This window comes from Notamacropus eugenii, chromosome 3 (genome assembly GCF_028372415.1).
Source record: "Notamacropus eugenii isolate mMacEug1 chromosome 3, mMacEug1.pri_v2, whole genome shotgun sequence".
NCBI classification, from domain to species: Eukaryota; Metazoa; Chordata; class Mammalia; order Diprotodontia; family Macropodidae; genus Notamacropus; species Notamacropus eugenii.
The window spans coordinates 43,308,248-43,331,569 of record NC_092874.1 but is presented as its reverse complement, the minus strand read 5'-3'; the positions used below and the strand labels follow the sequence as shown (position 1 = coordinate 43,331,569).

At 40.8% G+C, this 23,322-nt stretch overlaps 1 protein-coding gene and 1 long non-coding RNA gene across 5 annotated transcripts in view; one reads left to right on the top strand and one right to left on the bottom strand.

Annotated features, from left to right (window-relative positions):
* EXOSC7 (exosome component 7) overlaps nt 1–9,582 on the top strand; it is a 37,525-nt gene extending 27,943 nt beyond the window's left edge. For 3 of the 4 annotated variants that reach the window (XM_072651408.1, XM_072651407.1, XM_072651410.1), the window contains exons 6-8: nt 6,627–6,750; nt 7,456–7,611; nt 9,346–9,582. In XM_072651408.1, coding sequence (XP_072507509.1) covers nt 6,627–6,750; nt 7,456–7,611; nt 9,346–9,450 — 385 coding nt within the window. In that variant the 3' untranslated portion in view covers nt 9,451–9,582. Of the gene's footprint in view, nt 1–6,626; nt 6,751–7,438; nt 7,612–9,345 lie in introns of all 4 variants that reach the window. The other variant, XR_011976612.1, reaches the window with a different exon arrangement.
* LOC140532668 (uncharacterized) overlaps nt 9,502–23,322 on the bottom strand; it is a 49,368-nt gene continuing 35,547 nt past the window's right edge. Inside the window, exons 2-3 of the long non-coding RNA XR_011976613.1 lie at nt 11,054–11,136; nt 9,502–9,769 (exon numbers count right to left, since the gene is read on the bottom strand). This is a non-coding gene — a long non-coding RNA (uncharacterized lncRNA). The remainder of the gene's footprint in view (nt 9,770–11,053; nt 11,137–23,322) is intronic.

Below are 23,322 nucleotides of genomic sequence, written 5' to 3'. Positions count from 1 at the left end.
CAGTCATCGGTTCTTAAGCCTTTTGTAGGGTTTTGTTTTTACAATGTCATTATTATCATGTAAGTTTCAATAGCCCTTTCAGTATTTGAATACAGCTGTCACATCCCTCTGAGTCTTCTCCAGGTTAAATAACTCCAGGTGGTTCCTTCAACCCATCTTGCGGGCTCCAGGCCTTCTGTGGTTGCCCTCATCAGCACTGACCAGTTTACCAATGTCCTTAAAATATGGCCCTCAGAACAGTACTTCATATGTATTCTGATAAGAATAGGAGAGCTACCACAAAACTGCTGACTGAGTCCACGATAAATTTATGTGGCATAATCTCAAGTAGACCCTCACTACTGCAGGCCAGTCCTTTCACAGTCTCCTAATTAGTTTAGTATCCCACGTTCCATAGCAGCTCTTCCAAACCATCATTTCCCTACTCACACCTCCCCACAGCATCTCAGCTGAGAGTCTTTCTTGCCTCATATTTTACTGAAAAAATTGAGGACATTTGCTGAGAGCTCTCTTTTTTCGCTCCCTGTTCATCTCATCACCCACATGTCTTCTGCCACGATCTTTTTCACACATCTCACATGATGAGGTAGCCCCTCTTGCCGAGGCAAACCCCTCTACAAGTGATGACCCTATTCCATCCATCTTCTCCAGCAGACTGTGACACACCATCAGCTCTTTCACTTATCTTTAATCTCTCCTTGTCTCCTTGCTGCTTTTCTACTGCCTACAGATATGCTTGTGTCTCCTCCATCCTCAAAACACCATCATTTGATTTCCTCTATTCCACTAGACATTATCCGTTTTTTCCTCCCTTCAGAAGGCCATCTCATACCTCCACTTCTTTTCCTCTCTTTTTAACTCAGCAATCTGACTTGTAGCCTCATCATTCAGATGGAATGCTTTCCCTCCTCATCTCTGCCTCTTGATTTGCTTCAAGTATCAGCTAAAATTCTCCCTTCTACAAGAAAATTTCCCGATTCTGCCTTAATTCTAGTACCTTCTCTCTGTTGACTCTTTCCTGTTTAGCCTGTCTATGCAGCTTGTTTGTATGTGACTGCTTACATGTTAGCCTTCCTGTTAGCCTGGGAGCTCCTTGAGAGCAGACTGTCTCTTTTTGCCTTTGTTTGTGTCTCCAGCACTTAGCACAGTGCCTGGCACAATGCAGTAGCTGCTTACATGTTGATTGACTGCCTCACATCCCACTGCTGATTGACTGAACTTCAGTCTACTGAAATCACCAAGTTTTTTTCATTTAAAATGCCACCTAGATGTGCCTCCCCATCTTGTTCTTAAGAAGTTATTTTTCAAGCCAAGACTTTTCATTTATCTCTATTGAATTTCATCATATTAGATTCAGTCTAATATTCTAACCTGTTAAGATCCTTTTAGAATCTGTTTTTGATATGTTGTCTGTCTTTCCTAGCATTGTGTCATTTGCAGATTCGACAAGCATTCCATCTAAGCCTTTATACAAACCATTGATAAAAATGTCAATGGTCTTTGTCTCACCACTCAAGTACGGACCTCCTCACGGCTCTGCCCCAGGGCCCTCCTTTTCGCTGCATTCTTTTTCTTGCTGATTCCATCTGAGTCCATGAGTTCAGTGATCACTCTCTGTATTTGTCTCTCCACAAATTACGTAGTCACTTGTCTGAACTACAGTGCCATTTATCTTAATTGCCTGCTAGATATCTCTTCAAGGATGGTTTGCAAATATACCAAACTCAACATAGAATCACAGGTGTAGAACTTTCAATATCCTCATTTTATAGATAAGGAAACTGAGGCCCAGACAGAAGTAACTTGCCTAAGGAAGCATAGCTAGCAATTAGAGGATGCATTTTGAGCCAAGGGTCTTCTTACTCCAAATCTGAGGTGATTAATATGCAAAAGGCAGTCCATTGTCATCTTCAATGTACTCCTTCTCCTGACTTTCCCCATCTCTGTTGTTGGTGGCACCACCATCTTCCCAGATAGCTGAAGGTGAAACCACATAGTTAGCCTTGACTCTTTTTTCCCTCTTACTCTCTGCCCACATTCTTATCATTTTCCATGTCCTGATGGTTCTATTTCTACCACTTCTCTTCACATCCATTCCCATACTTTCCACTGATATTGCCAGTACTAGAGTTCAGGTCTCAGATTAGTCTTGTATAAGCAACTATATTTTCACACCTTGATTGTGCTACAATATTGACCCATTATCTGGACCCACAGCCAGACAGCTTTTTCTCCTCACAATAATCTCTTGGCATCCATGATCACCAGTAATTAGAGAAGTCTTTTTTGTGAACGAGGGGAAAAGCTATTGTTATGGCCTCCTAACTGATCTCCTTGGCTCCAGTCTCTCCTTTCTTTAATCCATCTTGTACATGGCTACTAAGATAATGCTCTTAATACACAGGTTGGGCCATGTCATGTCCTTCCTCAGAAACTTTAGTAGCTCCCTGTCCCCAAAATACGCAGTGAGAGAGAGAGAGAGAAAGAGGGAGGGAGGGAGAGAGACAGGGAGACAGAGAGAGAGGGAGGAAGAGAGAGGAGGAGAGATAGGCCTAAGAAGTGATTATTGAATTGAAATGAATTTTCTTTTCCTCAAAATATCATCTTTATGTCCTGGTCAGGGAAGGGACAAAAGGAAGCATATGAGAAAGGAGCTATCATCGTTTTCAACGTACCATTAAAACCTGAAGCTTGTCATCTGTATTTGGTCATTTGTATTTATTTACACATGGTCTGTCCTGTCTTTACTTTACATCCCTGAGATTTGCCTTTCTTTTTTATCATTTTTTGAGGGGGGGATGATATATTTGTGAGTTTGAGACATGCCCAGTATTAAAGTGAGGGTACCCTTGACTTTCAAGGCAGAAGACCCTGCAAGTAATTGTTTATTCACCCTGCCCACTCCCAGATCTGGCCTCTGCAGGAATGAGTAACTGTGCCAGAGTGTCTTGGGCCATTGTGAAGCGAACAAGAGAAAATCATCCAGCTCAGTGGCCCACCCATTCCTTTCTCCTCCACCCTAAGTTAAATTCACTTTGTGGGCTAAGGCATCTTCTTTATAGCCTTCCTTTAAAATTTCTGAGTAATCTAGAGAATGACAGTCTGCTTATTGAGAAAGTACAGGAAAAGCAGGACATGATTTGAGATTTTCTCTCAAGTTGTTTTCTTGCTTTTCAGCTCCATTAGCTGAATGGAGCCAGTCAGTGTCAATTTTATCCATTTGGTATCTTCTGAATATTGGCTCACTCACTTACCAACATAATTTACAGTAGTGAAGCTGTTGGCCCTCTGGAGTAGAGCAGTGCAGTGGAGAGAATGCTAGAGGTGGTCAGAGGGCTTGGTTGGGAATCCCACTCCCATCCTCCTCCCTGGGGTCCTGGGGAACCCTCAGTTTCTCTGGTTTCCTGATCTGTAAAATGAAGAGTTTAGACTCAGTTAACTCTGTCCCTTCCATATCTAAATCCATGATCCTGATAAGCTTAATGTGTAATACTCATTGCAGGTTTCCTAGTTTCAAATCTTAAGTTTTAGGATGCCTGAATGAAGATGATTTTATGTGGGAGTATACATATTTACTTCCCTTTGCCTATTTTTGCACATCTATACTCGTATGTGGGACCAAGATAAAAGTCTTTATCTGCTTAAAATATTGCTGGAATTTTTTAAAAGGCAGCTCACTTTTAAAATACTTCTTAATTTTTTTTCAGTTAACAAAAATCTACTTTTTTGCCTTCTTCTGCCCTCCCAACTTCCATTGGAGAAAAAAAGAAAGAAAAAGAAAACCCTTATAACTAGTATGTATAGTCATGCAAAACAAATTTCTGCATTGGCTCTGTGTGTGGGTGGTACACTTGAGAAAGTGGCCCTATGTGCACACTTACGTTTCCTCCATCCTCAGAAAGCCCTTACCTGATCTTCCATCCCTGCTAGCTGTCATCCTGTATCTCTCTCTCCTTTTGTGGCTAAACTTCTTCAGAAGGCCATCTACAATAGGTGTTTCCACTTCCTTTCTTTTCACTCTTTTATTAAATCTGCTATTTGGTTTCTGTTCTCATCATTCTCCTGAAACTGTTGTTTCCAAAGTTACTGATGATTTCTAAATTGCAAAATCTAGTGGCCTTTTCTCAGGGCTCATCCTTCTTCACCTTGCTGTCGCTATTGACGCTGTCAATTACCCTCTTCTCTTGAAAGTACTCTTTTCTCCACATTTTTGTGACACTCTCTCTTCCTGTATGACAGACCATTTCTTCTCAGTCTCTTCTCCAGGTCATGTCCACTAACCATGGGTGTCCCGCAGAACTGGGAGCCGCCTTCTCTTCTCCCAACATATCATGTAGCTTGGTGATCTCATTAGTTCTCACATGTTCAAAAATCATCTTTATGCTCACAACATGAGTATTAGCCTTAACTTCTTATTCCTTCTCACTACCCATGGTTAATCTGATGCCAGATCTCTCAGTTGTTCCTTCACCACCACCACCTTGGGGCAGGCCTCATCACCTCACATCCACACTACCTCAGGGTTCTTCCCTACTCCAGTCCATCCTGCATTCAGCTTTCAAAGTGATTGTCCTCAAGTGCAGGTCTGACCGTGTCACTCCATTATTCAATAGAATGTGGTGGTTCCCTGTTTCCTCCAGAATCAAATATAAAATCCTGTGTCTTTAAAGTCATTCCTAACTTTTCCCCTTCTCTTTTCAGTTTGCTTGTGCCTTACTCCTCCTATTTACTCTGTAATCCAATGACTTTGGCTTTCTTTCTGTCCCGTCAACAAGACAAATCTGTTCATGTGTGTCTAGAATACTTTCTCTCCGGCTTCCTTCATGTCAGCTAAAATCCTACCTTCTGCAAAAAGCCATTTCTAGACCTCTTTAATGTTAGTGCCTTCACGCTGAGATGATCTCCAGTTTATCCTGTATATATCTTGTTTGCTAATGTGTTCATTAGTTTCTGTATGCTGTATACAGAATCTGTTTCATGAATTGACCTCTGTTTCTTTAAATTGTGTCCCATTGCTTTGATGATCACTGCACTGTAGAGTAGTTTGAGATCTGGGGCCTCTTCCATGTTTTTCATTTATTCCCTTGATATTCTTCTTTTGTTCCTCTAGATGAATTTTTTTATTTTTTTTTTAGATCTAATAAGTAATCCTTTAATGTTTGGTTACCATGGTGTTGGGAAGCAGCCAGGTGGTACAGTGGATGGAGTACCAGGCCTGACGTCAAGAAGATTCATCTTCCAGAGTTCAGATCTTTCCTCTAATGCTTACTAGTTGTATGAACCTGGGAAAGTCACTTTAACCATGTTTGCTTCAATTTCCTCATCTATAAAATGAGCTGGAGAAGGAAATGGCAAACCACTATGTTTTCCAAAAACATCTCAAAATGGGGCATGAAAAATCAGACACAACTGAATGACTAAACAACAAAAAAAAAATGTCATTGAATAAGTAAATTAATTAGGTGGTAATTGTGCTTTTAAGCCTGCCCATGGGCATTTAATATGTATCCAATTATTTAGGTCTCTTCTTTATTTGTAAAGAATATTTTATAGTTGTATTCACGTATTTCCTGTATGTGTCCAGATGGGTACACTCCTAAGAATTTTAAATAAGCATTAATTGTTTTTAGTGTAATTTCTCTTATCTTCTCCTCCTGGATTTTGTTGGTAATAATACAGAAATGCTGATGACTTAAGTGAATTCTCTATACTAAAGCCTGGATGAAGCTCTTGTTTCAATTAATTTTTTAGAGTTCTCTAAGTAAATCATCTATCATTTGTGAAAAATAATAATTTTGTTTCTTCTTTGCCTATACTTTATTCTCTCAATTTATTTTTCTTAGAGTATTTCAACAACTTTATCAAATAATAATGGTGAATAATGGACAATCCCTGCTTTACTTGTTATCTTATTGGAAACTCTTCTAATTTATCTCCATTACAGATAATGTTGGCTCTTATTTTAGAAATATACTATTTATCTTGCCATATTAAGGAAAGATCCACTCACTCCTGTGTTTTTTGTTTGTTTTTAAATAGCAATGAGTGTCAGAACTTGTCAGACGGTTTTCTGCATCTGTTTATGTAATCACTTGGGGCGAGGGACACAGTGGTTAGATAGAGTGCTGGACTTAAAAGTACAAAGACCTGTGACTTTGGGCAGTTTGCTTAACTTCTGTTTTACCTCATTTATAAAATGGGGAGAATGAGGACACCTATCTCCCAGGGTTGTGGTGAGGAACAAGGAGATGGTATTTGTGAAGCACTCAGCCCAGTGCCTGGCACATTATAGGCACTTAATAAATGCTTGTTTCCTTTCTTCCTTGTCATTAATATGGTTAATTACCTTTATAGTTTTCCTAATATTGAACCAGCCCTGTATTCCTGTTATAAAGCCAACCAGGCAGGTGATAATGTATAATCTTTGTGATTTGTTGCTGTAGTTTCCAACTAAAAATTTTTAAAAACCATTTAAAAAATTTTAGAAGCTATTCAATTTCATTTGGTATCTTTGGTATCATTTCCAGAAGATTATTTTATTAGTCAGCTCTGTGGAGTTTCTTTTGAAGTTCTAAATGTAGGTGATAGGTAGGTGAACTTACTTTGCTGTTCATCTTATTTCTCAGCATCCCCAAGGTCCGAGTGTTGGAGGATGAAGAAGGATCAAAGGACATTGAACTCTCTGATGACCCTTATGACTGTATTAGACTAAATGTAGAGAATGTGCCCTGCATCATCACTTTAAGCAAAGTAAGTTCACCTTTTCTATGTATTTTGTGACTTCTTTTTATGTCTTCTCTACTGATGTGATAACCAAAAACTACCCTACTTTCTCCCTTCCTGTCTGGAACAGAAACTGCTAGTTAAGTGGAGAAAGCTTCTCTAAGAATGTAGAAATGATTTTGATAATAATCATTGACTCAAAATAGAATTCTGCTCTAAGAGCAATATAAGGTAAGTCTTTTACAATTTTATTAGTAAAAACTTTGGTAGGAATGAAATCGAAATGTCTCATGGCATTTCATACTTCTTACCAAATTCATACATTTCAAAACTAGGAAACAAAGAGCCTATCCAAGTATCCCTTAAGTCTTATCAACTATTCTGCTACCCAGTTAATCCACAAAAGACCATCTCTTTGGCAGGACAGAACCTTATATAGTTGATCAGAAGTGGAGACCTAGCTTGGCGGGATTGCAGTATGGTGTTTTCAGGAAGTAGCCTCTTCCCTGTAGTAGATCATCAGAGCCTGACAAAAAAGGAACCAAGTCTGCTACCTTTCTTTAACAAAATGCTGCTTTGCTGTTCTGGAGTTTGTAAACTTGTTGAGGGGGGGACCCCGTCTTCTTTGCTGTATCTCTGCACTGCTTCATTTAAGGTGTGCACGCTGACTTGATGCACATATGAGTGAGCATTCCTTCTTCACCATTGTGCTCAGTGTCGTTGGTGTTTCAGATTGGCTACAGGCACGTGGTGGACGCTACTCTGCAGGAGGAGGCTTGTTCTTTGGCCAGCCTTCTTGTTTCTGTGACCAGCACGGGGGTGTTGACATGTCTGAGGAAAGTGGGAAAAGGCAGCTTGGACCCAGAAAGCATCTTTGAGATGGTGGAGGTAAGGCACAAACTCTGGAGTTAAAACCAAACCATAGTGATTTTTGCAGTGTTATTTTCATGGCATTGTACCCATGGTTTATTTATGAGATCAGTGTCATACTTTCTCACTCACCTTTGTGTTCCATCTCTGAGAGTAGTTAGCCTTTTTGATGTCCTTATAAAGATCTTGCAAAAAAAAATCTTCTCTGTGTTTGGTGGCTGTTTGCTGACCCAGGTAGGAGTTTTATACTTTATCCCTGAAAATAAAGCATTGTCTGGGGATTGAGACATGGATTCTGGTACCACTGTTGCAGATGAGCTGGATGACCTTGATTAGCAGATTACTTTGGGCCTGAGTTTCCTTCCATATGAGTAAGTGGTATAGGGGGAGAACTAGACAGGGTGCTTGAGGAAGTCAGGTTACAGCCTTAGTTTTTCAAAGACATGAAAGAAACAGATGTTTCAGAAGCAAACGCAGGAATGACAGGAAATTGACAGTTTCAGGAATAAAACTGTATTAGATCTAACAGTATGTCCAGAGATCAGCATTTAATGAGAACAAGAGATACAAAAACTATAAAGATATTCTCTTCATCCATATAATACCCTTTTCTTGAGAAGTTTCCAGACATGTTACAGTTACTTTTTTTTCTGAGTTCATTTAAATTTAAATCATTTAGTTTAAAAGAAAATTTAATTTGGCAGCACATTTGTATATTGAACTTTTGTCTCACATACTAGCAATGGCTGTACACTCAATATACGTATAGCTTTACCTTGTCCTTCAAGTAAAAAGGCCTTCTTTTTAGATACCTGGGTCCTATAACCTAGTCTCATTTTTAATGAGTTATACTTGTTTTTCATAAAGAGAATAGTCACCAGTCTCTAAAAAAAATTCTTCTAAAGGCTTTTTTGCCCAGATTATTAGTGTTCAAAGCACTCTTAATTCCCTCCCACCATGAGGCACACCCCTCCCCAGCTTCTTTTCTTAGATAAGGTATCAGTCCCTGTTTCATGTACTTTTATACTCTTTTATCCAAAATTCCATTAAAAATCTTGTAATGGCTTCCTTTAATCTCAAGGCTAATGTCATGTAACACGGCATTGGTGCTTTTGGTAAGTAAATTGTCTCTTTCCAATTCTTTTAGTACTATTATGTGTGTTAAGAAGTCCCTGAGACAGAAGGTACCTCAGAGCACTTTTAGTCCACCCCTCTCTTTGACCTGAATAGGGTATCCCTAAAGGTCCTTCTTGGGCAGGACTAGTGATGCCCAAGACCATTGTCCCTGAGGCAGTCAGGCCTCTGCCTCCTGGCAGCTTCTGCCTCATTGCTACTAGATTTGTTCTCTGCTTTATTGCCAACCCTGATCCTTTGGCCCTTGATGTGTTCCTGTAATCCCTATCCTGTCAGCCTTCTCCTCAAATTGGAGAGGAATCTCATGGGTCGTTCTTATGGTGTTCCAGAAGGAGGTCATCTCAGCAAAGCACTTTATTCCTGAGCATAAGAAAATGTTTGCCAGCGCTGTTACCCAGGCTGGCTTTATGTGTGTGTGGTAACCAGGTTTTCTGTTCAGATAGAAATGATATCTTTCTAGTGTACTAATAGATTTTTTAAGTGTCTGCAACAGTGAGGAATATAATATAATATATATGGGCATGAGGTGAACATCCCATATTAATTTTTTCTTGTTAACAGTTTATGCCTAACAATCTTATGTGCATGTTTCCTCTCCCTCTGTCCTTGATTCTGCAGACTGGGAAACGAGTAGGCAAGGTCTTACATGCCTCCTTGCAGACTATTTTACAGAAAGAAGAAAGCCTGGGACCCAAAAGACAGAAAGTTGGATTTCTGGGATAAATTATACTTCAACCTTGGTAGCTGTGTATTTGAAAACAAAAAAAAAATGCAAAAATTTATATGTATTTTTATTAAATGGCTTGACCTTTGTAACATTTGTATGTATAAAATTAAAATATATTTTTGGAGCTATTTAGTGTTGGCATCTTTTTTTTGATAGTCACAGGCAAAAGACTTACAATTCGATCAAACATCTTTGATGCACTTTGAGAGCTGTGTCTTCCTCATGTCCTACACATGGCAGCAGAATCCATACAAGGGCTGATTGCTGAAGGAATACTTTCTAAGCCTTTCCTTCTATAGGAGCCCTGTGGCTGTGCTGTTGAAAAGTAAATTTGAAATAAAACGTAAGTAAGCATTAAGTGCCTAGTACAAAGTACATGCTTCATAAATGACTTGCTTAGAACATTTATGTTGTAGAATCTCTTTCCCTACAACCTCTTAAAACTTTTGACTATGTCCTTTTGGAACAGGAATTCTTATCTTCTTTTGGGTCATGGACCCCTTTGACAGTCTAGTGAAGCCTATGGAGCCTTTCTCAAACTGTTGTTTTTGGTTTTTTTGAGGCAGTGGGGTTAAGTGACTTGCCCAGGATCACAAAGTGATTAAGTATCAAGTGTTTGAGACCGGATTTGAACTCAGGTCCTACTACTCCAGGGCTGGTGCTCTGTCAACTTCACCACCTAGCTGCCCCCTCAAACTGTTTTTTAAATGCATGAAACAAAGCATATGGGATTATAATGAAAACCAGTTATACTGAAATGCAATTTTCAAAATATTTTTTAAAACAAGTTCATGGACCCAAGGGTAAGAACACCTAGTTTAGAAGCCCTAGTTCTTGCGTATTCTGCTTTCCATGAACTCTTTAAGAGATCTCCAATCAGCTCTTAAAGTGGTGGATGTCACTAAAAACCACGTAACCCCCAAAGTTCCTAGCTTTTTTAACCTAGGCACTGGGCTTGAGGGGAAAAAAAATACTAGTCACTAAAGGAGAGATGTGAGTCATCTGATATTTATACTCCATATTAATGTAAAATAAGAAGGTAGGAATTTGTACAGGGCTCTCAGATCTGTTGCTTCACTGGTGAACAGAGCTTTGAGAAAACAGCTGACTGTTACATGTCCTCTTCAGCAAACCATATAACATCTGTGGGCCTTTATTAGTACAATCTGGACCTTTAAAATTCTAGGTTTGTGTGGCAGAGGTGGCTTGACCACCTAGAATCCTGTTTTTCTGTCTTAAAATTAAACTACTCTCTGTGGGGCAGTGTAACTCTTCTGTCCTATGACAACCACTGCTTTACCAAACATTTGTATCAATTCATTTGACAAGGTAGTTCTATTAATGCAGGACTAATGATAGAATTTGTATTAAGTTTGTATGCCTTAGCTTTTGAAGACTGATTTCACCAGACTTTCAGGGCATAAATCAGAATGTTTTCAGATGTGTAAGATGTAAAACGGAATTCTACAGTTTTCCTTCAGCTAGACAAAGGAGGAGGGAACAAGCAGCCTCTTTCTATACAGCAGAGGGCTGCATCATCTTCAAGCTAGCTAACTTGCTGTTACAGGGGACAGAAAGGAAAAGAAAAAACATTTGTACCTCCGGTGCTGCTCATCTAATCAATCACTTCATTAAGTTAGAGGAGCAGTCCTTCAGGCTTTTATTTGATTCTCAGCTTTGCACTGTGGGAGTAAGAGACAAAAACAAAACAATTCCACTCAGCAAGGAAGTGATGTCCTGTAAAGGGAGAGAAACACAGAATCATTTCTTTACAATAAGAAGCATAGAGGTAGTTGTATTCAACAGTGAACACAACCACTCATCCCTAGAGATAAAGGATGTGCCCAATATCACACAGCTAATTAGATCTGATGTAGTATTCAAACCCTGGTCTCCTGAGTGCTCTCCCCATTACACCGTACTGCCTTTCATCAGTATATGAAAATATCTACCAAATAAAAGAGGAGGCAATTTAAGGAGGGAAGGCCTGAGCACTTGGGGAAGTTAAGCAAGGTTTTGTGTAGAAGAGATGGAAGGGATCCTTAAGGATCTTATCCAGTCCAATTCCATCATTTTACAAATGAGGCAACACAGGCCTGAGTTAGTTTAGTGACTTGCCCCCAGGTAATAAGTGCCACAGCCAGGACTTGTGGCTATATTAGAACACTCTGGACCGCCAGCATGCTGCCTACCTATCTCTCCCTGTACAATTTATTTTCTTTCTGGGAGAATTAAATGACATCACCAAAACAAACTTGCCCTGTCTTTTTCTTTTTCTTTTTTTTTTTTTTTAAATTAATTTATTTATTTGACATTCATTTTAACAAAATTTTGGGTTACAAATTTTCTCCCCTTTTATCCCCTCCCCCCCCAAACACCAAGCATTCTAATTGCCCCTATGACCAATCTGCTCTCTCTTCTATCATCCCTCTCTGCCCTTGTCTCCATCTTCTCTTTTGTCCTGTAGGGCCAGATAACTTTCTATACCCCTTTACCTGTATTTCTTATTTCCTAGTGGCAAGAACATTACTCGACAGTTGATCCTAACACTTTGAGTTCCAACTTCTTTACCTCCCTCCCTCCCCACCCCTTCCCTTTGGGAGGCAAGCAATTCAATATAGGCCAAATCTGTGTAGTTTTGCAAATGACTTCCATAATAGTTGTGTTGTATAAGACTAACTATATTTCCCTCCATCCTATCCTGTCCCCCATTACTTCTATTCTCTTTTGATCCTATCCCTCCCGATGAGTGTCGACCTCAAATTGCTCCCTCCTCCCCATGCCCTCCCTTCCATCATCCCCCCCACCTTGCTTATCCCCTTATCCCCCACTTTTCTGTATTGTAAGATAGGTTTTCATACCAAAATGAGTGTGCATTTTATTCTTTCCTTTAGTGGAATGTGATGAGAGTAAACTTCATGTTTTTCTCTCACCTCCCCTCTTTATCCCTCCACTAATAAATCTTTTACTTGCCTCTTTTATGAGAGATAATTTGCCCCATTCCATTTCTCCCTTTCTCCTCCCAATATATTTCTCTCTCACTGCTTGATTTCATTTTTTTAAGATATGATCCCATCCTCTTCAATTCACTCTGTGCACTCTGTCTCTATGTGTGTGTGCGTGTGTGTGTGTGCATGTGTGTGTGTGTAATCCCACCCATTACCCAGATACTGAAAAGTTTCAAGAGTTACAAATATTGTCTTTCCATGTAGGAATGTAAACAGTTCAACTTTAGTAAAGTCCCTTATGACTTCTCTTTGCTGTTCACCTTTTCATGCTTCTCTTCATTCTTGTGTTTGAAAGTCAGATTTTCTTTTCAGCTCTGGTCTTTTCATCAAGAGTGCTTGAAAATCCTCTATTTCATTGAAAGACCAATTTTTCCCCTGAAGTATTATACTCAGTTTTGCTGGGTAGGTGATTCTTGGTTTTAGTCCTAGTTCCTTTGACTTCTGGAATATCATATTCCACACCCTTCGATCCCTTAATGTAAAAGCTGCTAGATCTTGTGTTATCCTGATTGTATTTCCACAATACTTGAATTGTTTCTTTCTAGCTGCTTGCAATATTTTCTCCTTGACCTGGGAACTCTGGAATTTGTCCACAATGTTCCTAGGAGTTTCTCTTTTTGGATCTCTTTCAGGTGGTGTTCTGTGGATTCCTTGAATATTTATTTTGCCCTCTGGTTCTAGAATCTCAGGGCAGTTTTCCTTGATAATTTCATGAAAGATGATGTCTAGGCTCTTTTTTTGATCATGTCTTTCAGGTAGTCCCCTAATTTTTAAATTGTCTCTCCTGGATCTATATTCCAGGCCAGTTGTTGTTCCCATGAGATATTTCACGTTATCTTCCATTTTTTCATTCTTTTGGTTTTGTTTTGTGATTTCTTTGTTTCTCATAAAGTCATTAGCCTCCATCTGTTCCATTCTAATTTTGAAAGAACTATTTTCTTCAGTGAGCTTTTGATTCTCCTTTTCCATTTGGCTAATTCTGCTTTTGAAAGCATTCTTCTCCTCATTGGCTTTTTGAACCTCTTTTGCCAATTGAGTTAGCCTATTTTTCAAGGTGTTATTTTCTTCAGCATTTTTTTGGGTCTCCTTTAGCAGGGTGCTGACCTGCTGTTCATGCTTTGACTTCATGTCTCTCATTTCTCTTCCCAGCTTTTCCTCCACCTCTCTAACTTGATTTTCAAAATTCTTTTTGAGCTCTTCCATGGCCTGAGCCCATTGGGTGGGCTGGGATACAGAAGCCTTGACTTCTGTGTCTTTGCCTGATGGTAAGCATTGTTCTTCCTCATCAGAAAGGAAGGGAGGAAATGCCTGTTCACCAAGAAAGTAACCTTCTATAGTCTTATTTCTTTTCCCTTTTCTGGGCATTTTCCCAGCCAGTGACTTGACCTCTGAATATTCTCCTCACACCCACCTCGCCTCCTGATCCTCCCAGCCAACGCTTGGGGTCTGAGATTCAAATGCTGCTCCCCAGCCTCGGGACTTCGGCAGGGGCAGGGCTGCTATTCAGTGTGAGATTAAGTTCAGGTGCTGAGGTCGGGGCAGGGCCGCCTCTCAGGCTCAGTTCCCTCAGGGGGTTTATGCACAGATTTTCAACAATGGATCCAGGCTCCCGCCTGCTTGGGGAGCCCTGGTCTGCCACTGCCTCAGTTTCTGCCTCCCGAGGGGGCCTGAGTTATGGGGGCACCCCACTCCCCTCTCGACCCACCAAAGAGACCCTCTCACCGACCCCCGTCACCTGTGGGTGGAGGGGCCGCTGGAGATCCCGTCCCTGAAGCCTGTTCGGATCTGTTCCTCTCAGTGCCGCGGCCGCGGCAGGGCTGGGCTGGGCTCCACGTCCGTCCGCAGCGCGACAGACCTTTTGCGAGAGGTTTGCAGGTCCCTCTGGAACAGAAATCTCCTTTGCTCCACTGTTCTGTGGCCTCTACTGCTCCAGAATTTGCCGTGAGTTATTTTATACAGATATTCTATGGGTTGTGGGTTCGGAGCTATGTGTATGTGCGTCTTTCTACTCCGCCATCTTGGCTCCGCCCCCCCGCCCTGTCTTTTTCATGGGAGAAGAAACACTGGAAATAGCTGGTAACCCAAGCTCTTAGACATGAAAGCTTTCAGGAAAAAAAAGACCCTGGAGGAACCTTGCTTTCAGCCAAATGAATGAGAGTTGTTTTTGTCAGCCTTGTAAATAAGCAGTTCACTGAGAAAACAATGAAATCATCCAGAAAGCAATTAGCAAATAGTTCTCAGAGAAGTAATTTTGAATACTAAGTTCTCTTGGTTATTTCCATGAATCTTTAATATGACAGCCTTTCATTGCCAGGCCTAGAGGCCTGAGGGCTACCCGAGTCTTACCTTACCTGTCCCAGGTCTTCGGTTGGCCAAACCGGATAAACGTATGAGAGAAGAGACTTTCCGGAGTCGAACAAGGGTTAGGCTTTATTCAGGGTCCTGGTTACATGTGCAGGGGGAGCTCTTCCTTAGGAGGGAGAGAGAAATCTCCCAAGGAGGCAAAGATCTTACGGTAAGAGATTTGAAGCAGAAGTGTAAGTGGGGAGAGCGAAGAGAGGAAAAACGGAGCCTTCTGTCCTGTCAGGGCCCCTCCGCGCTAAGAGCGCCTTCAGGCTTTCCTGACCCTACTTAAGCTCTCCGGCCGTGTAGTTTGCACCTGAATACCGTGCCTGTTAGATAACAATAGGTGTGCCCAGATCCGAGACAGTCTCGAGGGCGGGGATGCTCCTCCCATCACGTTTCTCACGGGAAGAGGCGGAAATACACGAGATAGCTCGGTCTCACTCCTCGATTCCCTGGTGTTTCATGGGGGGCCTCATGAGAACTCTAAGATTTAGAAGTTCCCACCTTTACCCGCCCGAGACTGTCCACATGGAATTGAGCTTCCATCCCCAACATTTCATGAATTTAGCAAAATAATAGTTTATTCAGGGGATTAATATTAGCTTTTTTTTTTTATACAATTGAGCACATTCCCTATTATTAGATGCGGGTAGACCTAGACAACTAAATGAATTGCATTATGCTAATGAAACATAAGTTTTCAAACACCAGATCCTTGCAACTACTTCTGATTGGTGGTCAGTAGTACACTTAAACTCAGTCCCTGAAAGTGCAGCCTCATGGATTCATCCTTGAAAACTCAGCTGTGTGAGCACAATACCAAGACCATGGAGAAGCCAGGGAGTGACTTGCGTAGTCTGTGTCAGAGGTGTCAAACACAGAGGGGCCCTCAACACTCCCTAGTGAATCAGGACCAGATTAAAACTGGGAAATATTTAATAAAACATGTAAAAATATTTTAAACCACTCAATTGCTTCCCTCAAGAAACCTTGTATACAGATTAGTTGTTCTGTTTGTGAGTTTGATACACTGGTCTATATGGATACTTTATTATTTCTGACACTTGCAAAGCTGTTAAAAAAATGCCATTAAAATATTTTTTCAAGTGATTAAAAACACATGGAAGTAAAGCATTGAGTAAAATGAACATTAGAGCTGGAGGAAACCTTATAAATCATGTACTCCAAGTGTCCCTCCTTTTCTAAATTACGAAACTGCGCCCAGCCCAAACTCAGCTAGTCAGTGACTGAGTGGAGATTGACTTTAGGCCACTGCTCCCTCTCCTCCATCACAGATTCCACAGTACTTCATTGTCCCTCATTTTGCCTTTGAATAAAGCTGTATTCCTAAATTCTCTATCCAGATTTACCATGAGGGTGAGTAGCACCTTGGGGAGTGGGGTGTTTAAAGAAGCAGGATAGAGGAAGCATTTGGGTTTTTGTATGAAGTAAAGACTTTTGGTAGTAAAAGGTTTGCACGAGAACCCATAAAATTTGTCCTAAGCAAATTGAGAAACATTGAGCTAACTTGAGATCAAATTAGCTTAACAATTTCTTCTTTTTGAACTTCTGGTCCAAGTCCTCCTAGGGAAAGGCAGGGACCTATGGGAAGTCTTTATTGTTAAGTGCTCATTCCAGCAAAACTTCCTTTTTCTGTCTAGTTTCATTTTACAGTGCTAAGCCCTAGCAGATGGATGTTTGTGCATTTAAATGAGGGTTTTATGGCTTTCTTCATTTCATAATGTACCTGAAGACCCCAGCTGAGCCGTAAGATTTGTCACTTTGTAAATCCAAGTACCAGAAAGTCTTGTAACTCTTAGCTTTTGAGATGAATAATAAAATCAGATTTACATGCATGGCTAAGGTTCCATAGGAAATGTGTGTAAAACCTTACAGTTGTGCTGCATCTTATTTTATTAGAGAGAGTACAGCGTAAAGGTTAGAGGGCAGGTCTGGATCCAAGTCCACACATGCTATCTGTGTGACCATCCTGTGCTCAGACTTTACATTGCAGAGTATGTGGCTTGCGTCATCAGTGGATGGACACCAGAAGCACCCTACTAACATGAAATCAGAGCCTGGAATCCCTAACCCACCCCCAAATAGTATCCTAACTTCCTGAGATGCGGCCTTCCTGTTTTTGTTCACATTTCACAGAGTATCTCTGTGGCTCCAGGTTCTGAACTCCTTCACACTTCTGAGGTAAGTGGGTGATAATCTGTATGAACTTCATTTCAGAGATGAAATATAGTTCTTCCAAGTTGGTGGTTCCAGAACTGGAAACGTCTAGTCCATTCCCCCTCATTTTTACAAATTCAGAAACAGGTCCAGAGAAGTTAAAGTGAGTGACTTGGCTAACATTTCAGGTGGGATGTTAACCCAGGCAGGGCCTCTGACTTCAGGGCTTGGTAAAAAGCTTTACCTGCATTAAAACTTAAATCCTGACCTCCAGTGTGTGCACTTGGAGCACCTAGCTACACTGCTCTGCCCGCCACAATGGATTACAGTAAAGAATTAGACACTATTAACCACCTCTTTCATTGGGTCAAGTACAACAAACTGGGGGACATGGGGGTAGTGGGAAAGGGATGCAAGTACCTCAAGAGTCAACAATGTGACATAGCCAAAAGGTTAGTGCAATCTTAGGCTACATTAAATGAAGGTATTCTACCAAGAATATGGATAGTAGGCCCACTGTCTCTGCCTTCTAGAGTTTTGTGTTTAATTTGGTGTGCTGTAAGTAAATAATAGCTAGGGTATATCTGCACTTGAAGGTTTACAAAGAGATTTACATAAGTTTATCTTATTTGGTCCTCAAAACAATTTTGTGAGTTGGTGTTACTATTGTACCCATTTTATAGATGTGGAAAGTAAGGCAGGTTAAGTGACTTGCCCAGGGTCACACAGCTCGTAAGTCACTGAGGCTGGATTCAAACTTGGGTCTTCCTATCTCTGTACCACTTAATAAACTGGAAACCTCCCAGAGGAGGGATAAGGGATGGTAAAGGGCCTTTGAGATCGTGTCATTGAAGGAACTGCTGTTATCACAGAAGAGGAAAAGAAAAAGTGGAGCAGGAGGAGCATGATGGATCTCTTCAAGTAGCAGAGGAACTTTCACAGAAGAAGGATCTAACTTGTTCTATTTGGTCCCAGGTGGGGACATGGGGGTGGGGGGCGGACAGCTGTGAGCTATTAGAGACACAGGCATAGGCATGATGTGAGGAAAAGCTTCCTAACGATTAGAGCTGCTTCCAGGCTAGAGGGTTTTCCCACACTCGAGGGCATTGGGCGGCAGCTGAGCTACAGATTGCCAGGTACGTTGTAGGAAGGATTCTTGGTCACATGTAGTTGGACAACAAGCCCCTAAGAGACAGCTATGAGACACTGAACATATGAATGCACCTGCTGGAGGGAGATCTGGACTAAGAGATCAGGCCTCCAGCAATGCTGGTTGATGCGTGGGTGCATGGTTTGTGACTTTGCCCACTTCTAGAGAGTGTTTGGTCCTGTTTTCATTTGTTTATATGTTTATATGTTGTAGCCCACAAGGTAATATCACATGAGCTAGTAAATGAAGCACTGTGCAAATATTTAAAGCACGATATTTATGTTAGCTATTATTATTACGTAAGCTCACTAAGGGCAGGGAGGAGCTTCGTTTTTGCCAGGGTTGCCAAGTGGTGAGTTGCATACAGAAGTGCCTAATAAATGTTCACTAAGTTGAACTGAATACTTGCATTGGGTTATGTGTAATTCTAAAGCATAGGCAGTGTATACCTTATGGATGATGTTAGATTAAGGTTAACTAGTGAGATTTGTATTCATTTGCATACCTTCAAGTTTCCTTCATTTCCCCTGTGACCGGAAGCTCCAGCACAGACTTCTTTTTTTGGAAAATTACAAAAGACCAAGCTTAAGATATGACTTTGCCTACAAGGTAGAAAAATGGGAGATCATGTGTGCCTGTGCACGTGTGTGTATGGGGCTAGAAGGGGTGGGGGGGATGGAGTATTTTAGCTGAGTTCCTGACAGCCTCATCTTTACCAAATCATCTTTGACTACTCTGTCCATGGCAGCCAGAACAAACCCAAAGCTCCTGAGTCTGACAGTCAGCTATCCTCTGTGCAGATGTTTCCTCCCGGTTCCCTTGGCCTCGCTACAGCTAAGACGTGGCAGTGCCTGGGGAGGAAGAGAACTTTCCATATGCCCCAAAGGTACCAAGAACTGCCAGGATAAAAGCTTCTAAGAGAATCCAGAGGATGCATGTGGAATTTCTGTCACAGAGAACAAAAGCTGAGAGCCTGGTCTTCCTCCATTAGTGAAGTCACATCCCCTCTTTCAAACTCTGGCTATTAGTTTAAGGCTCTTTTTTTTTGAAGGGCTCTCTATGTGTGGAGAGGCCCATATTTATAGAGGCACCACAACTCCCAGATGGAAGGGAGGCCACCTAGTCCACCCCATGCCTGTCCAAGAATCCCCTCTACCCCAAGTGACTTTGGGTAGAGGGATTCTTGGACAGTGAGGGGAAAGCCATTACTTCCTAAAGCATCTCGTTTGATTTGGGAGATCTCTAAGTATTAGGGATTTTTTTCATCACAACGAACTTTACAAGGCTATGTGGTGATGACTCTGATAGACTTAGCTCTTTCAGCAGTGCAAGAATATAAGACAACTCCAAAAGACTCATGATGGAAAATGCTGTCCACATCCAGAAAAAGAACTATGGAGTCTTGTAGGAAACAAAAAGAAGGAATTCTGTTTCCATAGGGTTAAAATTCCTCCTAGTTATGAGTGATAGCAGCTAATCAGAGTTGTGACCTAGCATGGTCAGGTAAAAGGTCAGAAACTTGTAGGCAGACTTGAGCTGTTTGAGGGGAAGCCTATCAGAGAGGAGAACATGAAGTGAGGTGTTCAGGAGGCTTCTTCTAGCCAATAGATGCTGAGGTGGGAGATTCCAAATTGGAATAGTATAAGAAGGCTTGCACTGGTCTGACTAATTGTAGCACTACCCTAGGAGCTACCCATTCATTCAGGGGGAATGAGCATAAAAGTTAATAAAAGCTTTCCTGGTTCTTTGTTTAAGGTGATCACTCCTCTTATAGCAGGGAATGTGCCTTCTTCTTGCACAGACCATAATAAAAGATTCTTCTTTCACTCAGAACTTTAATTTTCTTACTGGGCCCAGGTGTGAGCCTTACTCTAGATGGGGAGGGGGTGAGGGGGGGCCCTATTTATAATAACTCTGAATACAGACTGAAGCATACTATTTGCACTCTCTGTTTTTGTTTTTTCTTTCTTGTGGTTTCTCCCATTCATTCTCATTCTTCTTTACATGACTTATGTGAAAATATGTTTAAGAGGAACATATATGTAGAGCCTTTATCAGACTGCACGCTGTCTTGGGGAGGGAGGAGAAGAAAATTTAAACCTCAAAAGCTTATGGAAATGAAGGCTGAAAACTAAAATTAAATACATTTTTTTTTTAAAGGCCATATGGCCTCAGAGCCAGAAGAGCTAGGTTCAAGCACTGCCTCTGACAAGGTCCCTGAAGGACTCCAGGCAGCTCTCTAAGACTGTCCGTTGCAGAGAAGGTCCCAACCTGCACTGATAGAGGGAGATGACAGGTCCAGTCCCTGGCTTTATTCCTTTCAAGCCCAAATCTATGTATATATATCCCTTCTGATACTTGAAGACAGCTATCATGCTCCACCCTGCCAAGTCTTCCCTCTTTTGGGCTAAACATTCCCAGCTCCTGAAAGAGGTTCTCATACCCTAAGCCCTTTCACCATCTTACTTGCCCTTCTCCTAAGTGCTCTCCCAGCTGATTCATATCCCTCCTAAAATTATGGTACCCAGAAGTGAACAGATATTATCTGACCACACAAGGTACTTTCAACCCCAGAGGTCATCCAACAAAACTCACAACTGAAACATTAATATGTTCTTTCAATAAACATGAAACACTTAATGTATGCAGAGTATTTTCCTAGGAATAGGGAGACATAGTTTAAACATGGAACTTAGAGTCCAAACCAGGGACCTGTGAGCCATTGTTTGCAGACTCCTGGTCTAGTAGATATAAACACTGATAACTATAGTTCACAATATTACATGGTAAGTACATTAATTAAAAGGTGCAAAACAAAGTATGAGGAAACCCAAGGAGAATTGGTCATTCCTGCTGGGGGAGACCACTGAAGAGGAAGTCTCTAGCTGAGGGTTTTGAACTGTAGATGAGACTTACCAGCTATGTGGTCTAGGTGAGTTACTGATTTCTCAGAGCCCCAGGAGCAATTCTATAAACTCTAAGTTGCAGAGCTAATGCTGATCTGCCCTCGTAGATAGAATTATCTCTTCAGGAGTTTCCTATATCAATAAAATCACAGATCTAGTCCAAAACAAAGTATGATCAGGAATTTACCTTCCCAAGAAAGGGAGGAAGGATTCACTGCAGAGAGAAAATTTGGGGCCATGGTAATGAGGCAGAAAAATGAATAACTCATTTGAGGGCAAAGTATAGTTCAATTTAGCTTGAATGTGAAGGAAAATAAAGGCTGGAAAAGTAGAAAGAAACCAGATTATGGAGGGCCTTCAATATCAAAATGTTTCTCAATGCCCACTACAACACAATCCATGGTTAAGGTGACCAGGAGCAAGAAATGGAGATTGTCAGCCCAAAATAGCAGGTGAGTGGTGGTGACACAACCAAAATACAGTCTGCAGTCTCTACTACCCAATCCCTCTTATCTATCTGCTCACATTTCTTCCCATTTCCCCCTTTAACCAATGGAGAAGGATAAGAAGTTGTGAGGAAAGGAAAAACTCAGCTCCCCATTGCAAGTCATATTGAAGTCTGATGTCCCTTAGTTTGATGTCTATCTGTGTTCCTAAGTTATTGATACTACTATCAAAGGACATGGCCATCAATAATGATTTTTATCCAGGTCTATAAATGTGTGGTTTGAGATTTTGAAAGGGGAAATTAGCCCAAAGGAGAAGAAATCTTCCCCAGTTCAGAAAGGGGTAGAATTGAGCCAATTATAGACAGACTGTTTGCATTTTTGGCAATTTCCAAGTATAAACATACCCACTAGACCACTTTTGAACCAGGAAAGAAACTTAACAAGAAAATAAGTCTCTAACCACAGGTGGAGCAGTGAAATCCAAGTGTCTCTTTTGGCATTGCTACTGTTACCTAGTCTTGGCTGGCATTTGATGATCCTTGGTCCCTGCTCCACACCCCACTCCCAACATGACAGTATTATAATATCTCATTATGTTGACATACCTTAGTTTATTTAACCCCTTCACAATTGTTGAATGTACTGATTGTTTCAAATTGTTTGCTACTACAAATTATGTTGTTCTTAATACTTTTGTAGTGATAGACCCTTATTTGCTATTAATAACACCTTGTAAGACAAGATCTTAGGAGTAGGATCACTGGGTCACAAAAACGTAGAGAATTTTGTCAATTTTTTAAAAATATGAGTCATTTCCGAGTTGATAAATGGTCAGAGGATGAAATCAAAACTACATACAATCATATGAAAAAATGCTCTAAATCATTATTGATTAGAGAAATGCAAATTAAAAACAACTTTGAGATACTATCTCACACCTATCAGATTGGCTAAAATAATAGGAGAAAATGACAAATGTTGGAGGGGATGTAGAAAAATTGGAACACTAAAACTCTCACAGTAACTGTGAACTGATCTAACCATTCTGGAGAACAATTTGGAATTATGCCCAAAGAGTTAGAAAACTGCATACTATTTGATCCAGCAATACCACTATTATGTCTGTTTCCTAAGGTGATCAGGGAAAAAGGAAAAGAACCTACGTGTTCTAAAATATTTATAGCAGATCTCTTTGTGGTGGCAAGGAAATGGAAACTGAGGGAATGCCCATCAATTGGGGAATGATTAAACAAGTTGTAGTTTACGACTGTGATGGAATACCACTGTGCTGTAAGAAATGATGAGCAGGTTGATTTTAGGAAAACATGGAAAGACTTGAATGAAATAATGAAGACTGAAATGGGCAAAACCAAAAGAACATTGTATACAGTAACAGCAATATTGTTTGAAGAACAACTGTGAAAGACTAAGTTATTTTGAGTATTATAAATACTCAAATCAACTACACAGGATCTATGAAGGAAAATGCTATCCAGTTTCACATCCATACATCCATACACATATGTATGGATGTATGTCAAATGTTGGCCTTCTTTAGTGTGGGGTTGAGAGGGAGGAAGGAAAGCAACCTGGAACTTAAATGTAACAAAAAAATTTAAATATAAAAGGAAAAAATGCTTGTTGACCAATTTGGCAGTTGAAGAAAGTGAGACTCTGAAGAGAAAAAAGTGACTTGATAAATGAACACAGCTAATAAGGCAAAGAAGGAATTTGAGCCAAGGCCCTCCAATGCCACCCCTGGTTTTGGCACCACACCCCACCATGAGGTTTTTTCTTCCATCCCTCCTTCCTCTTTGGATGAGTCTCAAAT